This window comes from Anoplophora glabripennis, unplaced genomic scaffold (assembly GCF_000390285.2).
Source record: "Anoplophora glabripennis isolate ALB-LARVAE unplaced genomic scaffold, Agla_2.0 scaffold95, whole genome shotgun sequence".
Classification (NCBI taxonomy): Eukaryota; Metazoa; Arthropoda; class Insecta; order Coleoptera; family Cerambycidae; genus Anoplophora; species Anoplophora glabripennis.
Window position 1 is genome coordinate 251,501 of NW_019416252.1, and position 18,041 is coordinate 269,541.

Sequence of the window (18,041 nt, forward strand, 5' to 3'; positions counted from 1 at the left end):
TCTGGCTCTGATAAACGTGACAGGTGATATTTTAAAAACATTGCGACACACGTTTCCAAGTTCCAGCAAAAACTTTTTAGTCACCTTAATCTCCTCGCAATAAAACTTTACGGCTCCGGCACCGCCGATAACAACAATATAACTTCTGTGATACTCGCCATCCAACGCCCGCTTTATTTTGGTCTGGCCCGCGAAGCAGGAATAGGCGAAGGCAGGTTTATTTAGACTTCGACTGTCAAGCGATTTTTGCACATTGCCAAAGACCGAGCGGCAGTCCGTAAACAACTTGTGAGGCGAAGGCATGTGTCTGTGACCGGCGGCCATGTGGTAACCGGGCGATTCCTCCAGGTCCTAGGAATAGACGCGAGAACGCTCTCAGAATGTCTTTGCCGTTTCTCAAGAGACGAAGGGTGAGTTGGCTTTGATCGTCCCCGAATCGTTCGATTAATGTTCTTGTTTTTTTGTTTTAGAGCTCTTCGATCAAGAAGGAGTTCTCTCAAAAGGAACTGGAAGGTGAGTAAACGAGATTTTTGTATTAATTGTGTTGTGTTTGCTATTTTGAAAAAACTATTCAAAGTTAAGACATAAGTATGTACATAACTTTTTTTTTATGAGTCACATGTTTGACGAATTACAATTATCATAGAAATTTAGTAAAATAATATCTGCCAAAATAAATTTGGTACCGAAAACCGACAATTTATAGCGTTATACATATACAATATGTTACAAAAAAGTAGATCAAGCCGTTAACTAGATTTTTTAGGTGAAAATAATAGGACTTGTTTTGTGGCAATTTTCATTTGGGCACTTATTTTTCAAAAATGACAGTAACTTTTTTCCTTATGATGGCATATACGTGTAATTTTGGTAAACGTTCTTTGTGAAAATTGAGGAAAAAAATATCGCTACTCATTGACCCTCAAAATTTTTCTGCCTCACTTATTATGGTTTAACGATATTATTTTTTAAACTAAACATTTCTTTATATTATTTTTCACTCCTACAAAATTTGTTCTGATTTAGAACTTGGTTGACGAGATGCTGTAACTTTTTCCGATATGTGCTACTGTTACTCTTTCTATTTAAAATTCAAAATTTTCCTTAGACGACGGACTAACCTTGACAAAAATATCCTGGGATAACACCAATTTTGATACGTTTCTTCACCACATCTAACAACAAATTGGCATTAGAATACACATTTGTCTCTAAACTCTCTAAATTTTTTATCCTTTGCTCCTCTAAATAGACGTTGAAGTAGACAAGAAGGTGCAAGGTAATTAAATACCCTACACATTTCATTTTTGACAGTTCCTATTTGTTTGTACATATGTGATATAAATTTTCAATATTAATTTCTTATGTTTGTTTTGTTTTTTTTTTTGAGCAATAAATTTGGAATAATACTAACTTAAAACATCTCAAATTACATTAAGTAAATTATGAGTATATTTAATTAAAACTTCGCCAAAATTAGTTAATATGTAAAACGCAATTTTTTTATGCTCTAAGCGTGGTCTAAAACATAAAAAAACTATTTCCTAAGAAATTACAAAATCCCGTAAACTAAATCTTAAATTAAAATGATGTAAGAATGAAAAAAATAAAATTAGGACAAAACAGTAAGGCATATACGGGAAAAAGTTGCGAGAGTCAGAGGGTACTATGATCCCTTTCCTCCGTTCGCGCTTCATTCATTTTACTACAATTATTTAAAAGATATGTCAGCTTAAGTTAAAACTCTGTGCAAAAGTACGACTTAATGACTCAAAAAAACAGAATTATTAATACAAATCAATTTTAGTTATAAGTTTGACACCGTTTATCTTGAAAATGAAGCTCGTAAATGACAAATGGCATAAGGAAAACCTCATTATATTCACTCAAAGAATCTATGGTTAATAACTTCAACATTTTTCGACACCCTGTATACCCAAATCATTTAAAAATGGATATCTTGTGTCATATAATTTTGTTAGTTTTTTCATTTTAATATAATTAATAATAATTCTGAATTTGGTTTAAGACGCTAATCATTTATAAGAATATTTTATTTAGAATATTGATTACCTTGGACTTCGTTTTGAGTTACAAAGCAACTCTCGAATTGTATCTATTTTGTTATAATTTTTTAAATCACGTCTATAGAAAAATATAGATTCTTGTATAATACAAAATGATATCAAGAGATTATAGAATGATGTTTATTTACTAATTTTTAAATTCCTAAGTTCTTGTTGTAATTCCACTTTAACTCAATAATCGAATGCTGATTTGTTGAAATAGCAACTTCGTGTTAAGATTTTGATTGTTTCTTTGGTATCTCTAATTTCTGTACACATACAATGTATACATAATCCACTATTATGTACACATTGTAAATTGTACACGCCCTGGGAAATATACATACATACATATACAGGGTGTTAATGATAAGTTTTGCCAAACTTTAATGGCGTATTCTACCGATGAAAATGATCAACTTTTGCCCTATCAAAATTTTTGATATGACGCTTCTCTACGGAGATACAAGGTGTTAAAAGTTTCAAATATTTATATGATTTTTCCTTTTTGCAACACACAAAACAGTGGCGTTGTATAGTGTTTTGAAATCTCTCAAAAATATTAGGCATTAGACTTATTGTTACACATTTAGCAATCAATAGAAAATGGTAAATAGCAACGTAGGTACTTATACTTAAGTATCTTCTTATTTGATTTCCCAATTATCTAAAGACCAGTAAATTTTACGAATACTTTACAAGAATACTTTATTGCCACAAATTGATTGTACATTTTAAAAACATTTAAAATTATTTAAAAAACCAGTGGCGTATAATTTTTTTTTCAAAAGAGGTTCCCTACTTCCACAATAACTGCGCCACTGGAGTGTGTTTTGTAATAAGTTATCCATGAAAAAATAGTCCCTACTAAAAAAATGTCCCCGAAATTCTATCACTCAATCTTTTACGTCAGTGAAGTTACAGGAAAAATAATATAAATATTTGAAACTTTTTAACACCCTGTATCTCCGTAAGAAAGCGTCTTATCAAAAATTATTATAGGGCAAAACTTGATTATTTTCATTGGTAGAATACGCCATTATCATTAACACTCTGTATAAAAAGTTGCGACCTGATTCTCCTGTCAGCTCGGACAGTAACAGTTTGAAAAATTACATTTCCACGTCTATCATGTTCCAGATTGTTTCTCGGTCCCCGACCCCGGTTTATTTTTATTTAATTACATTTACTAGATATTTATTTTTATTTAATTGGGCCTTTCAAGCACTTACGGGTGGGCTAAATTTGGAACACTTGCTCACATATAGGTATTCAATTCCGATTAGAAATGCAACGAGAAAATATAGGAATCAGTCCAATGTAACTAGATTTTTTAAAGCAAAATCTCTTATCTTCACAAAATTTCCCAGAGGTGCATTCAAATTAGAAGATACTTCCGGTGAAATTACTAAAGAATGTCAGTACTATTTCTGGAAAACACGTGAAGATGAATATAACCGTTAGCCTAACAAAGATCCTTTGGGTGAATTTGCGAACGGCAATAATTTCTTTAAACATAGTATGAGTATAGTCATTTTCACCACCAAGAACCAAATACTAGCCTTACTATAAACACATACAAGTTGAATAATATCGACTACCATAACTTAGCTGCCACATAAAAGAAATTTTCGTCTTGTATTTTAAGACACCTTGTACGTATATTAATTTAATTAGAATTTTTAACTTGTTTTGACAATTTAGCCTGAAACGTGAGTATGAAATACCACCAATAAATTACTCTGATATATCTTTATCCACGTTTCACACATTTTAAATAGAGATATCGTAAAATAAGACAATAGAAGATTAGTGCCAGATAACAAAACAAAATTATGAGCTGTATTCTAAGGATAATATAATTAAACATTTATAGTTTATTGCTAATTTGAATATCTAGACTTTATTTTTTAATGACAAGTAACTCAATAATATAATTCTGGATAATCCGAAGATAAAATTTATTTTTAAACGTATTCAAAATCTACGTGTCAACATATTTGAAAAATCACGTGAATGCGGTGTTGGTATGTATCAAGGTATTAAAACTAAATCATGAACGTACCTGACACATCTTGTGGAATATTTCTTAGAATACAGAATCTTAGAAGCTTATACTATAAATGCTCCAGGTTTTGTTGACATTTATTTGTTTAACATCTACTTACGGCTACACAAAACATTATCAACCTTGAAAGGTACACAGATAAAAGATTATAATAGCAAAACCAATAAACTCGGCTAAATTACTGCGTTAAAAACGACTCGTCCTTAATATATTTGCATATACAGGGTGCTCTGTTTAAGGACTAGCCACCAATGTATCTTTTGTTTTTATATTTTTCGATTTTGATCTCAAAGAAGTGCATCGGGAACATGTCCATTTCACTTTGCAAATCAAAATCTTGGTGAACCGTGTTCATTAAAATATTACTTTATTATTAGACATTATAATACAAAAATAATTTCAATAGATTTTTGCACAAGGTAACTGGAAAAATAAATATACTATCAGTTTTTGTAGTTTAAATATTTTTTTATACGACTGCCTTGCAAAAGGGGGTTTTGCGCACGGAAAACACGCTCTGAAAACGGTATTTTGCACACGGTTATGTCATCTTTGCACACGCGTCTCCAGATTGTGATTTTTGTTTGATGTTGTCACCCAAATTATGCAATGTTTCAAGTTGGCTGAGTTTCATAGCAACCGTCACGGCTCCTTTATTTTGTTGATTAGATACTTCAAAAATTGTTGAATTCCCGAAGTTTGGGTGTGAAAATGTGTGATTCTGAAGAGATTTTACAGAAAGCAAGCGAAATATGTTCGGAACTGCTGCCCACAAAATCCAGAAGCAGGTATGAAGCTGAGTTAAGCCGATTTATGGACTGGCGACTAGCCAAAAATGTCCAAACTTTCTCAGAAAACGCAGTAATGGTGTATTTTGAAGAACTATCTAAGAAATATAAATCTTCGACGTTGTGGACGATTTTTTCGATGCTCAAGTCAACGTTAAGTGCCAATCACAACATAGATCTTGGAAGCTATAAAAAGTTGCAAGCGCTAATCAAACGAAAATCCGAAAACTACGTCCCAAAGAAGTCCCAAATCCTCACAGAAGATGATTTTTGCCGGTTTTTGACGAAAGCATCAGACGACAAATATTTACTTATCAAGGCGGTGGTGGCAGTTGGACTATCTGGGGCATGTCGAAGGGAGGAATTATGTTATCTCAAAATAGAAGACACCAAAGATTTCGGCAGTGCTATGCTGATTAAACTGAAGAATACAAAAACAAAGGTACCAAGGTGTTTTACAATTACAGGAAACCTTTACACTATCTTAAAAAAGTACTGTGCTCTTCGTCCTCCTAATCTGAAGACAGGCAGGTTTTTTTTAAACTATCAAAACGGAAAATGTTCAAGCCAAAACGTTGGCATCAACAAAATTGGAAACATGGCTAGGGAAATCGCCAAGTTTTTGATGCTAGAGAATCCAGAAAGTTACACGGGACATTGTTTTCGGCGTTCATCGGCCACAATTTTAGTCAATTCTGGCTCAAATCTGCTTGCCCTCAAACGCCATGGAGGGTGGAAATCCAGTACAGTTGCCGAAGGCTACGTTGATGACTGTTTGAGAAATAAAATGGAAGTTTCGAAAAAGATAGAGTCTTCAGTGTCTTCTGCTGCCACAGAACCAGAACAACGATCGTCTACTGGAATACAACAAGAAAACAACGACCGCACGCTGAAAAACTGCACTAAAAACACGACACCAAAAATATTCTCTATTACCGAAAACAAGGTGCACAATAATACTGCTTTTCCCAGCGTAACCTTGAAGGAATGTTCAAATGTTACCATAAATATTAAATATTAGTTTCTTTTGTTAATGCGTTAGCAATTTTCTTAATAAAAACGAGTTAAATTAAAAGTTGTATTTAATTTATTTTGTTAATGCGTTGGCAATTTTAGTAATAAAAACGATTTAAATTAAAATTTGATTTTTGTGGTCTCTGTTTGCAGTCGTATAAAAAGTATCGTAAAAAACTCGTTTGAAAACCTCTTTGCACACTCGCTCGACTTGTGGACCTCGCCTTCGGCTCGGTCCACTAATATGTCTCGCTCGTGTGCAAAGAGTCGTTTTCAAACCTTGTTGTTTAATATACTATTAGATCACTCTGTAACAAATCATGTAAGTACTGCGGAAATAGACTACGAAACTTTAAAAAACTATAATTATGTCAAAAATATTCAAACATTGTGTTCGTTATCTAAAAATAGGTACAAATACATACCTAAAAGCCTACTCTTAGTTATATGAAACACACTATATGTATAGTAGTACTACAAAAATTGATATGTTTGTGTTTCAAACAACCGTAAGTAGAAATTCGTTGAAATATTTTCTTAAAAAATTCCCTAATTGTCGGTACGTACTTTAATAATATCTGCATAAAAAAACGTTAGCAGCAAAACTGCCGCTAAAAATTAGTCAGTAAAAAATAGTTCCGGAAGTCACTGGCAGAATTTAAGCAAAACACCCTGTACAATATGGTATGGATCTCTTTATATGTGTACAGGGTATATAAAAATCAAGGTAATATATATTTTTTTAAATAAAGTTATAATTTTGAAATAAGTACGTTTTTAGTGTATTTGATAGAAAATATTTTAATATCATGCATATTTTACTTACTGCGTTAATAGTCAGTACAGAGTGCCCAGAACTATTGGACACCATTACAGGAAAACGGATTTATAATGGAAAGGGTGTCCCAAAATCCTCACAAGAAGTAATTTTAATAGAAAGACAGGTTTGTAATTAAAAATCGAAAATTTTTTATTTATTCACAAAGTATACAGTAAGTATAGGGTTATGTATGGAATAGCGTATTGGGTAAATGACCTACACCGTTTTGCTGGCACTATGCACTCTTTTGTCTTTTTCCATGACCGTTTTGCAAAAATGTAGCTGAATTTCGTTGATACAGTATTCAATATCCTCCTTCAGGGCATTGGTAGTCGTGGGCTTGTTGGCGTAAACTTTAGACTTTAGACAAAAAAAAACAAAGAAAAAAGTCGAACGGTGTTAAATCGCATGATCTGGGTGGCAAATTCTGATCACTAACACGGGAAATTACACGACTTCGAAATGACTTACGCAGTAATTGAATTGTAGCTCGGGCTGTATGGCATGTGACACCGTCTTGTTGAGAACACTTGTCTATATCCATATCTTGCAATTTAGGCACAAAAAAACTAAATTATTATGTCGCGATAGTGACTGTTATGGCGTGACCAGCCGAATTTTCGAAGAAAAATGGTCCGATGATGTCTCTAGCCTAAAATCCGCAGCAAACAGTGACACGTTATATATGCATTTATTTCTCAACAATCACTCGTGGATTTCTGAACCAAATGCGGCAATTTTTTCGATTAACGAAGCCAGCAAGATGAAAATAAGCCACATAGCTGAAGATGATTTTGTTCGAAAAATTAGCACCCACTTGTTCCACAATCTATTCAACGGACTCTCTTCGCTCTACGTGGTCAGTAGGCTTCAGTTCTTGACTCAATTGAACTTTGTAAGCATGAAGAAACAAATTTTTCGTAAAAATGCGATGTAAAGAGCTTCTTGAAATGTCCAATTCTTGACCACGGCACCGAACTGATGTTCCTGGACTCTCAGCAACACTCTCTGCTTCAATATTGTGTTGAAATATTTTCAATGGTTATATTCATCACTGACATGTTGCGATTATTTTTGTGCAAATTTACATTCCGATTTTTGAAGAAGCTCAGAAAGATTCTGAATTAACAGTATGGCTTTATAGAAGTACTAAGTACTACACTAAAAGTACCTTGTTTTTCACGCTGATAAACTTGATCAAACCAATGTTTTTATCTGTACATATTATTTCATATACGGGACTGTATAACGGAAAACTTTCTTAACAAAAGTTGTTCAGAGAAATGAGAAGTTTCATGTGAAATAAAAAAATGTTTAAAATTGGGTAAAATAAAATCGATGACGTCACAGCTCTTTGGGGCGATAAATTAACCAAGATAGAATTTTAAAGTCAACTGCTTATGTCATTACCAAATAAAACCCTCTTACGGTTTGCTATTTGCTCTTGCTGTTTTCCTGTGGTGGCAGTTAACCATCAGTTCTGGATTTATGTACATCTATTAATTCAACCCTATATAAGATGTCCATAAAAATTTAAAGTGCTCTTCAAAAGTCAAGCTTATTTAGAAAAATTTTAAGCTAAACAAAGTTGAAGAATGTCAAAAATTAGTAAGATAGACCTTCTAAACTTGACCTCAATTTTCGGTTTCTCACGCCAAATTGTGAAATATGTCATAAACGTCCACCCAGAAGCTAAAGCTATTAAAAAGCATTTGTCGAGATTTGTCCAGATTTAAAATAAACCAAACATTATACGGACGAATACACCACACAAATATTTTTCCGGGGGATGTGAGCGAGCCATCGATTTGTTGGAGCCTGCCAGAAAAATTGGCACAGCGAATGCTTACATACAGGGTGTTTCGAGTCACACGGACAAGCTGAAACCTAGACTTACATGGCGTTACTTGCAACTTGTAAAATAAAACGTGGGTGGGTTTACTCATGGAGCATAAAAATAAAAACGTGGGAAAAATGTTCGCGTCCTCTTGGCACAGCTCCCACACTATTTGTTATTTTTTTTATTTTTAGAAATCCAGTGAAAATGATTTTGCGATTGTGATTAACATAGCTAGAACCTGTAACATTATTTAAGTCTGTTTCCTTTTCTATGTACTCTAGTACATTATTTTAACTCAAAATCATTTAAATGCAAAGTTGTCAGTTATGACAATTGTTAGTACTTATTAGTTCAATATAATAATTCTTTACCTGTGTAATTTCTTTTATTTTATTTACTTTCAACTTGCAACGTACATGAAATGATCATTCGGTTAGGTACTACTCTACACAGGGTGATTCAGTTATTTTAAGGTAAGAGGAAAAAGCGAGTACCTACCTAGATACGAATACGCAATTAAAAAAAAATTTAAATGCATATTTACGCTGAAAAAAAATATTTCCAAATCATTAGTTAAATCTCTTTTTCGGACTGCTCGTGACCGTTGACCCACAAAGGTTTATCGAGAGCGAATCTTGACCTACCGGAATTATGCGGTTACTAACCTAGCGTTTACTGCATATTTAATCCGTAGTGAACGACAAGGAAAAACATCATTTTACCCAATCACATAAATGAATATGATATTTTTTTACATTTTAAATATTAACAATTATTATTTATTTGTTAATAAAAATAAATGTATAAGAATAATTGTTTTCGAATGACGATTATTACAATTTAGTATTTTCAATATTGTTTTCAATTAATTATTCAGTTTGTAATACGTATACTTAACGACTTATTGCTTTTTAAAGAGTAATATAGTACCTACCTATTTAAAACACCAGTACGGCTAAGCAAACACTCATCTGTCCATAGCACTTTGTTAATAAAGTGGGGATCCACTGCACTTTGATTTTGAAATCAATTGGAAAATTCAAGACGACTGGGGAAATCAGCTGTTTCGCTTCATCCTTCGAACTCTCTGTAGACCGTAGGCGCGTTCCGTATGTTGCAAAGTAGGGCGCTGAATTAATAGGAGTCAAGGGGTAATTTGCTTATTTTTTTAAAGGTCAAATAATTTTTTTTCGATTTACTGGTGGTTAAAATTAATAACATTATGACTGAATCACCCTGTACATAACAACCAACAGAAACAAAAGCTCAAGTAAATCTTTTTATGATGCTTATACATATTATGTGGATAATGTTTGGCAGTTTTAAGTCAGTAAATCAACACTAACTCCTCGCATGAGTTATTTGTGTAGGACTATTTAATTTTTGGAGTAATATATCGCATAATTGGTAAATCGCTCAGTTGAAGAAAAAGTTATGACAAACTGTTAACTTCAAAAAATAAGTTTGAAGTTTTGTAACTCTGTTAGTACATAGTTTAGTGCTGGTAATACGCAAGTGTGGAGCCGAGATAAGAAAAACTGATGTAACGTTCAAATCGTGGAGCAGCATTTTTATAGAAATGACACTACGATTAGCTTCATCTGTGTATTGTCAGTCTTTCACTAATTCCCAGTTATTTCAAATATACATTTCAAAGAAATAGAAACACGTAGGAAAGTGATGTGTTACATAAATAAAAAAAATGGATCGCGTTATAAATATAATTTTCGTAGAGAACATCAGCTATTGGGTTAAGAGTACTATCGAGAAGTAATAAAAACTGGCCTTATTTAAATTAATAAACTTTCAAACTGAGTTAAACGTACTATAATCTGATCATTATATATAATTTGGCAGCCGGACAACTATCTGTTCTATTTGTGATTACTTTCAAAACAAATACAAATGTTGTAATTTTATTTAGGTTTAAATATATAGAGCAAAAAATAATGCGAAGTTTTTCTTTTCTTGTCATTTATTTAAACAGTGTTTATCAATTACATAATCGCCGATTATTAGATTTCTTCAAAAAGAATACATTTGAATTTTAATATGTTCATAAATTATATGGTACTTACATGTACAGAGTGTTCATAAATAATTACAAGCCATGTAATTGGAACAGTAATTTTATCTCACCCAAGTTGACAATTATACTTCGGTAAAATTCAAAATTATTAAAATAATAAGAACACGATTACATTAAAACACAACATTGTGCTTCACCGACTATGATTGGTGCAATTTTTCACGGGATAATATTTAGCCAATCAGCGATGGCATTATCTCGAGCTACTATGAGATAATGTTGAGAGTTGCTTTCGCTGTACAGCAAAATGAAACGCTGTTTGCCACATCATCGGTTTAGACTTCTTAATGTTTCAAAAGACACCGCTGTCTTCTTCAGAAAAAAAACCTGCAACTGACTGAAAACTCTGAAACATCAAGAAGTCTTTACCTATGACGCAGCAACCACCCACAGCGAGAGTGTCTTTTTAAAGTGATTAGTCATAGGTACACCTCTGTAGCAGACATGGAAGTCCATTGTTGAATCGTTATTCTTTTTCTTGCGACAGAGGGACAAAATATGTAATTCGCAAACACATTATCCTTGGAATTACTGATGTTAAAATTATTGCATTACTAAAAAAATTATTATTACAGATCACAGCTTTGGGATACTACGTAAAAATGTATGCTAATCGTCTCTCTGACTGACAACTTTTCTTTCGAAGACAAATACACCTTTCAATTTTTCGTCCCATGAAAATAGCTGCAGCAGGCTATAAATACCTATCCCGTGTTCAGCCTCTGCGAAGTTCAAGTAGTGTAGGTGGTATGAAAACATATTTCAAGGGTATTCGCTGTTTATAAATATTTCCCAGCGACAAACCATTAGTACTGTGCGACAATTTGAAAATTTGTTAATTTTACGGCAAATACATTTCTCATAGAAAAAACCTAACCCGACCTGACTTCAACTAACTTACTAGTTTAATTTGTTTTTATTAAAATTCAAGAAAAGGTCGCATACCGGAAGCTTTGAAGCAAAGTGGATTGATAAGCGCTGTTAGGACAGAATAAGCAGGATAACTTATCAAAACGCAGTCATAGTCGCACATTGTTCAACAGCTTTATAAAAGCGAAATAAAATTACCTAATAGCAGATAGTACTACTATCATACATAGCAACAAATTAAGGGCCGACGTTTGGGTAGTATAATCAGAATAAATGGAGTTTCAATTTGTCAATATAAGTACCTCTCTTTTATCTAGAGTGCTCGGATATATTTCTAGTCTAGCCTTGGTGGAAAAGTATGTGCATGACATTTTCGGATGCACGCAGCATTAAAATATGGCTTCGATTTATATGATTAATAAACGTCTGGTTATTTATACCCTCTTAGTGCTGATGCGAGGAAATATTGGACGACTTCCAAACTAATGACATGAAAACAAAATTTGACGAGGTACAAACATCACTGTTGCCCAGCTAAACGCTTAACTAGTATATGAAATATTGGTCAATCTAGGGACTTTATAAAATATTGCCGTAACTTATCCAACAAACCCAATTTGTCAAAAAAAACGAAATTTTCACTGTCAGTGTCGATAATCGGATTTAACTTAATGTGTGTGGATTAGAAGTAATCTTATCGCGAAAATTTTGGATTTAGTATGTCATCCAACTAGAGATATTCCTTGTGACACTGTATTTTTTCTTATTTGGCGTCTATGACGTTTAATCGGAGGTGAGGCAAATGAAAATCCTTCACCAATTTTAACCCCAATATATAATTTTATGCTTGCCGGGCTTTTGAGTCGAGTGTTATTTATGTACCTACGAGTTTTTATTAGAAAAAGTTTCATAGAAACATTCAGGGGAAAATATGATGACTGGGTGGGCCATGCATTTTTCTTTAAAATACAGAAATAAAAATTCTTTGAATAGTTCACTTTATACAGGGTGTACATTGAAAACTTTGCACCCAGATTATTTTGAACTACGTACTAAAATATTAAAATTGCCGCGACACGCCAATTTTGTTTTCGAGGGGGACACATTTTAGCGTTAAATACAGACTCGCTATTCAGTTCTCAAAGAAAAGTGATTAGCAGAAGTGTGTTTAGTAATTATTAATTCTAAAAATGGCTTATGATGAAAGGGTTGAAATAATTTCTCTCTATTTTAAAAACAATGATAATGCACGAACGGCAAGAATTTTTAATCAATGTCAAGCAAATAAACACACCTTCGATGTTTACGTTGCCAGTTTGGTTCAAAAGTTCTGTGAAACAGGATCAGTGGAAAATAAAAAACGACAATTGAAACTTTTTATAGTTTTCCCTTTGGCAGTTTGAACAATTAATTAAATGATTAATACAAAATTGTCTTTTATTTCTAAGCGTAAGCATTTTTTTTTTCAACAACAGGTGAACTAAAAATTGAAAAGAATTACATGATGACAACCAGAATTAAAAACAGTTTCGAATGAGGTGTCACACAATGTGTCCCCCTCGAAAACAAAATTGACGTGTCGCGGCAATTTTAATATTTTAGAACGTAGTTCAAAATAATCCGGGTGCAAAGTTTTCAATGGTACACCCTGTATATTTATAGAACGTTTACTATGTAATAAAATATTTCCTAATTTATGAGTATGGCATCTAAAGTAAGTACACGAGATGCCAGNTTTTACGTTTCAGTATATTTTCAGAAATGTTTGAGTAACATAATAATTTTATTACCATATTGTTCTCATAATGCCCTCAATTTTAGATAATTTTCATTTCAAAAGCGTTTTTGAAATAGTATAAATAATGTGAGTATTTTTTAAAATATCTCTAATACTCTTTTCTGATATTTTTATTTGTATTGTTAATGGCTTAATTCGAACTAAAAAAAGTTACATTGTATATTAAAAAAAAATAAATATGCTCTTCTAGTTTGGGGATGTGGCAACTTTTACCAAGAATTTCTTTCTTTCTGAGAAGCCACTGGAAAAAGTTTCTAATGTGGATTACGAATTTTGCCATTCATCGTACAAATATAAATGTCACAAAACAATATCAGAAGCATTTAAAAAAAGCTACACATTTTATATTGTTCAAATAATACGCTTCTGAAATAGAAATTTTCTAATGTTGAGACCATCATGAATATGGTAACAATGACGAACTGATAATTAGAAAAAGTTACCTAGTTATGATTATGAATCTTGAAATGGTAGGTACATGAAAAACAAATAACATTACTGAAAAATAATATAGTTATAATTTCTTCTACGCATGGTCAATACTACATCTATCCTTTTAATATCCAGCAGAAATAAGGATACAAAATGATATCTTGACAAAGTAAATATCTGTAGGTATACCTAAACTCTTTTATTTACATATAAACAAATATAAACATTTGTACAGAATATAAAACAAATGACGTCTTATTTCACTTGGTTCATCCATATTTCAAATAGTTCTCACTGACTAAGTCGTTGCCCTTCAAATTATATCGAAACGTATAGTTGTTGTTCCATTTTCTTAGTTCTTGTCCCTTGTCCTCTTGTCTGTAATACCTAGGTAGTGGCAGAGACAACCCTTGTCTCTGGTAGATGGGTATAACTATATTTAGGTAGACGTGACGCAAAATTGGAAATCTCTTTACACATATCGTTTTAAACATTTTGCATCCATATTCATTATTTTATATGCACCTTACAATAACCACAACTGCACACACTACAAATTATCACATAAAATAGCGTCAAAGTAAAGATGAAGAACAACGAAACCAAGCAAACTGAAAAAACGCAAACCTAACCTAACATAATACGAATTGAAACGACACACGGGAAACAAATAAACTCGGGCTGTTACGCGCAGTCTACGCAAGTCACGAACATACATTTTTTCTATACTTCTGTTATAAAATAAATATGCTACCACATTTTTTTTCTAATTATGTCTGTACAAATGAACTAACCCTTGAGAGGGATTGGGGATTGAGAGCAAAATTTAACTAATGCCGAATGTTCCATAAAAAAAGCAAAAATAGCAAAGGGTTGTTCGTCTGTTATGTTTCCGAGATCGAAAGGGAATGTTTCGAGTAATGTTTCAAACTCTCTTCAATTGTAACGTTTCGGCTATGTTTCACTAAATAAGTTTTCATGTGCATCTCATTTGCAACGTTTCATTTACGTTTCGTGTTTAGTGGGAAGTATTTTTTTTTTCAACAACAGGTGAACTAAAATTGAAAAAAATTACATGATGACAACCAGAATTAAAAACACTTTCGAATGAGATGTCACTCGACCTAGAGTGCCATTTAAGATTCTAAAGTTGAATGCGCCCCCGGGAAGGGGGTTGTTCTGGCGAGTCTGTATTTAACGCTAAAATGTGTCCTCCTCGAAAACAAAATTGACGTGTCGCGGCAAATTTAATATTTTGGAATGTAGTTCAAAATAAGCCGGGTGCAAAGTTTTCAATGGTACACCCTGTATATTTATAGAACGTTTGCTATGTAATAAAATATTTCCTGATTTATGAGTATGGCATCTAAAGTAAGTACACGAGATGCCAGGTGTTTAATTTTGGATCAAGATGTTTAAATTAAACGTAAAATTTACCAACTGACAAGGCCAAAGATTAACTGCGACTGAAATTGAAGAAGATAATACAAATAGGTAAATGCAAAGACTAAGACTAACCTAATAAATAAAACGTTACAAAGTTTATATGGACTCTGAAAAAGGCTTTGCCAATAATTAGTGTAAATGTCAAGTATAAATATAACTATTAATATCAAAAGAATTTTGATTTAAATCTTCAGTTTGTATTAATTTTTTGGGCTATTTAATTTATTTTAGTTACAGCAAAAGGGATATATCTCGGGATATATCAAAAATATAAATTATCCTAAATTTTCAGTTTACTCATGTTCAATTCTACGTAATACTCCTATTATAAATTATCTTTAATCAGACTTCTTACTCTGCTTTAGTTGTTACTGTTGATGTTGTTGTAGATGTTATTGCAGTCGTTGTTCCTTCTGCTGCTACAGTTGTTGTTGTTGTTTTTGTTGTTGCTGTTGCGGTTGCTGTTGTAGATCAATAATACAATAACAGTGACAACAACAGCAGCGATAACAGCTACAACAACTACTACTGCTACTTACTACTAGTAGTAGTAGTAGGTAGTACTACGGCAACAACGACAACAACAGATGCTGAAGCACCAGCAAGATCAATAAGAGCAATAACAACGACTTCATCTAATCTAAAGCAACGATGCGGTGATAACGCTCTTAAATATTGTTACTTGAACTGGTTTCCTTAAGCTTTGGTTTGTTAGAACCGTGCGTCGCAGACGACATACGCTGTTAGCAGAATCGGTTTTGAAGGGAGAGTGTTTTGTTAGATTTAGTGCTTCTGATTGTATGCTGGTAAATGCAGACGAAAATATTGATTATTACTGTGACAAAATTTATTTTTATCATGACAATGGCTGAACATTTTTGGTGACAATACCTATTGAGAAAGAAGAACATAAAAAAGATCTTCTATTGAATTTAATTAGGTGTCGTCGTCAAAATAAAAGTGAAAATCAATGTTTTCTAACAGACGTTTGGAAGGAACGGTATACAATGGGGGATGTTCTCGTACGAAATCGATCAATTTCTCGTCTTCCTCTGGTGAATACTTGGTTGCCATTTTAAAATTCGTTAAAAACAAACGCTTTTTAGCACTGTACACTGTGAGCTCAACAGTACGACTGCGCTGAAATCAAATCAAATTTGATTTCGACTCGACTGAACTGACGACGCACAAAATTTTCTGCCTACCGTGAGTCCGCCTGAGCAGAATCTAACAAACCGGCTACGCATCTTCTTGTGTTCTAAATTTCAGCGTAAGTCCGACGCGCACAATTGACTTTCTGATTTGCGTTGTATACAGCTCTAACAAACCATAGCTTAAGTCGATAGTAAGCTTTAGGAGGATACGAAGCGTTCTACCGAGTTCGCAAGGAATATTTTGAACACTATAGTAACTGACTACTTAGTAAGGAATACACTTATTATAAAATAAAGAAGTCCGTCTTAGTTGTAACTGTCATAAATATTAAGTTTATTACTCCCAAAATTATTTAATGGAAACTTTTATTTCAGATTTGAGGACAGCTTTCGACCTGTTGGACAGAAACCAAGACGGTCGGGTAACTCCGGGAGAACTGAAGATTATGTTAAATAATTTAGGTATAGAAATAAAGGACGATAAGGCTGAAGAAATCATACGGACAGCGAGCCATTCAGGTATGATTTGTAATTTGACAAAAATATCAACAAAGTAATCTTTTCTTTTCGGTTTCTTAGGCAACGAACTGATAGATGAGAACGATTTTCTTAGTTTCGTCAAACAAATTCAGCAACTAGCTCCCAGTTTGGTTGAGGAAGATGCCACGATGGATTTGATGGCAGCCTTCAAGGTGTTCGATTTAGACGGTGATGGATTCATCACCAGAGAAGAACTCAAAGTGGCGATGGAAATGATAGGGGAGGACATTACAGAGGATCAACTGACTCAGGTCATCATTATGGCTGATACAGATCATGATGGAAAAATAAACTATGAAGGTAGACATGTACTTCCCCTAAATATTTTAAATGCAGATTAACATTAACATTTAGTTGCATAATTTAGTTAATTTTTCTTATCTTAAGTGAATCCGAATAGGCAGTCATATAACAGTCACAGATGAGTAATTTTAAAAAAATTACATCCATGCTCCAACTAGGCAAATATTCTGAGGATGTTTTTAAATATTTTGAATTTTCGTTTCACAATTTGGATCAGCTTCCACCCAAAAGAATGCAAAATTACTCTAAGGTGGCAAATAAAGTTCTTAAATTTTTTACACCATTTACAACCTCATATTTGTGGAAATAAGTTTCTCATCAATGACTGTTTCCAACATGTACCTAAGCATTTTAAATACAGAACCAAGGCTTAAAAAAATTGTTTCTCAGATTAAGCAAATATTTCCTTTAATTTTAATCAATTGTAAGATAATTTGTTATTTTTATTATTTTCAGAATTTGTTAAGTTGCTGTCATCTTGAAGTCGATCCGCACGAGTAGTAGTATTATTATAAGCATAAATTTGTATCAAATTTATGTTCATATACAGTCAGATGTATAAATTGTATATAGTGTTGAAAATAAGGCTGTGATCTGGTACCTAACCGAGTTTTCCCAGAAAATACCCACAGAAGAACCAGTGTTATGTTGTAAATAACTATTTGTGTATAATTTGAAATTCGCAAAGAAAATAAATAGTTACCATGATATAATTAGTGAAAATCAGATTTTTATATTAATTTTATATATCGATTGTTCATATCTAAAAATTGTAATGTTACATAATAAAGTTAGACAAGTAAATGACTACCC

General features: G+C 32.8%; 1 protein-coding gene across 1 annotated transcript; it reads left to right on the plus strand.

The window, feature by feature from the left end:
- Positions 1 to 167: 167 nt before the first annotated feature.
- On the plus strand, positions 168 to 18,036 carry LOC108905858 (calcium-binding protein E63-1). The gene is made up of 5 exons (XM_018708901.1): positions 168 to 410; positions 471 to 513; positions 16,761 to 16,904; positions 16,965 to 17,225; positions 17,685 to 18,036. The coding sequence occupies exons 1-5, from the start codon at positions 381 to 383 to the stop codon at positions 17,708 to 17,710; spliced, it is 504 nt and encodes a 167-aa protein (XP_018564417.1). The 5' UTR covers positions 168 to 380; the 3' UTR covers positions 17,711 to 18,036.
- The last annotated feature ends 5 nt before the right edge of the window (positions 18,037 to 18,041 follow it).

Excerpts from the sequence above, each read along its gene's own strand:
- LOC108905858 (XM_018708901.1), top strand. The coding sequence starts at position 381 with ATGTCTTTGCCGTTTCTCAAGAGACGAAGG. Across the intron at positions 411-470 it reads CGTTTCTCAAGAGACGAAGG|AGCTCTTCGATCAAGAAGGA; the intron begins GTGAGTTGGCTT and ends TTTTTGTTTTAG. Across the intron at positions 17,226-17,684 it reads TGGAAAAATAAACTATGAAG|AATTTGTTAAGTTGCTGTCA; the intron begins GTAGACATGTAC and ends TATTATTTTCAG.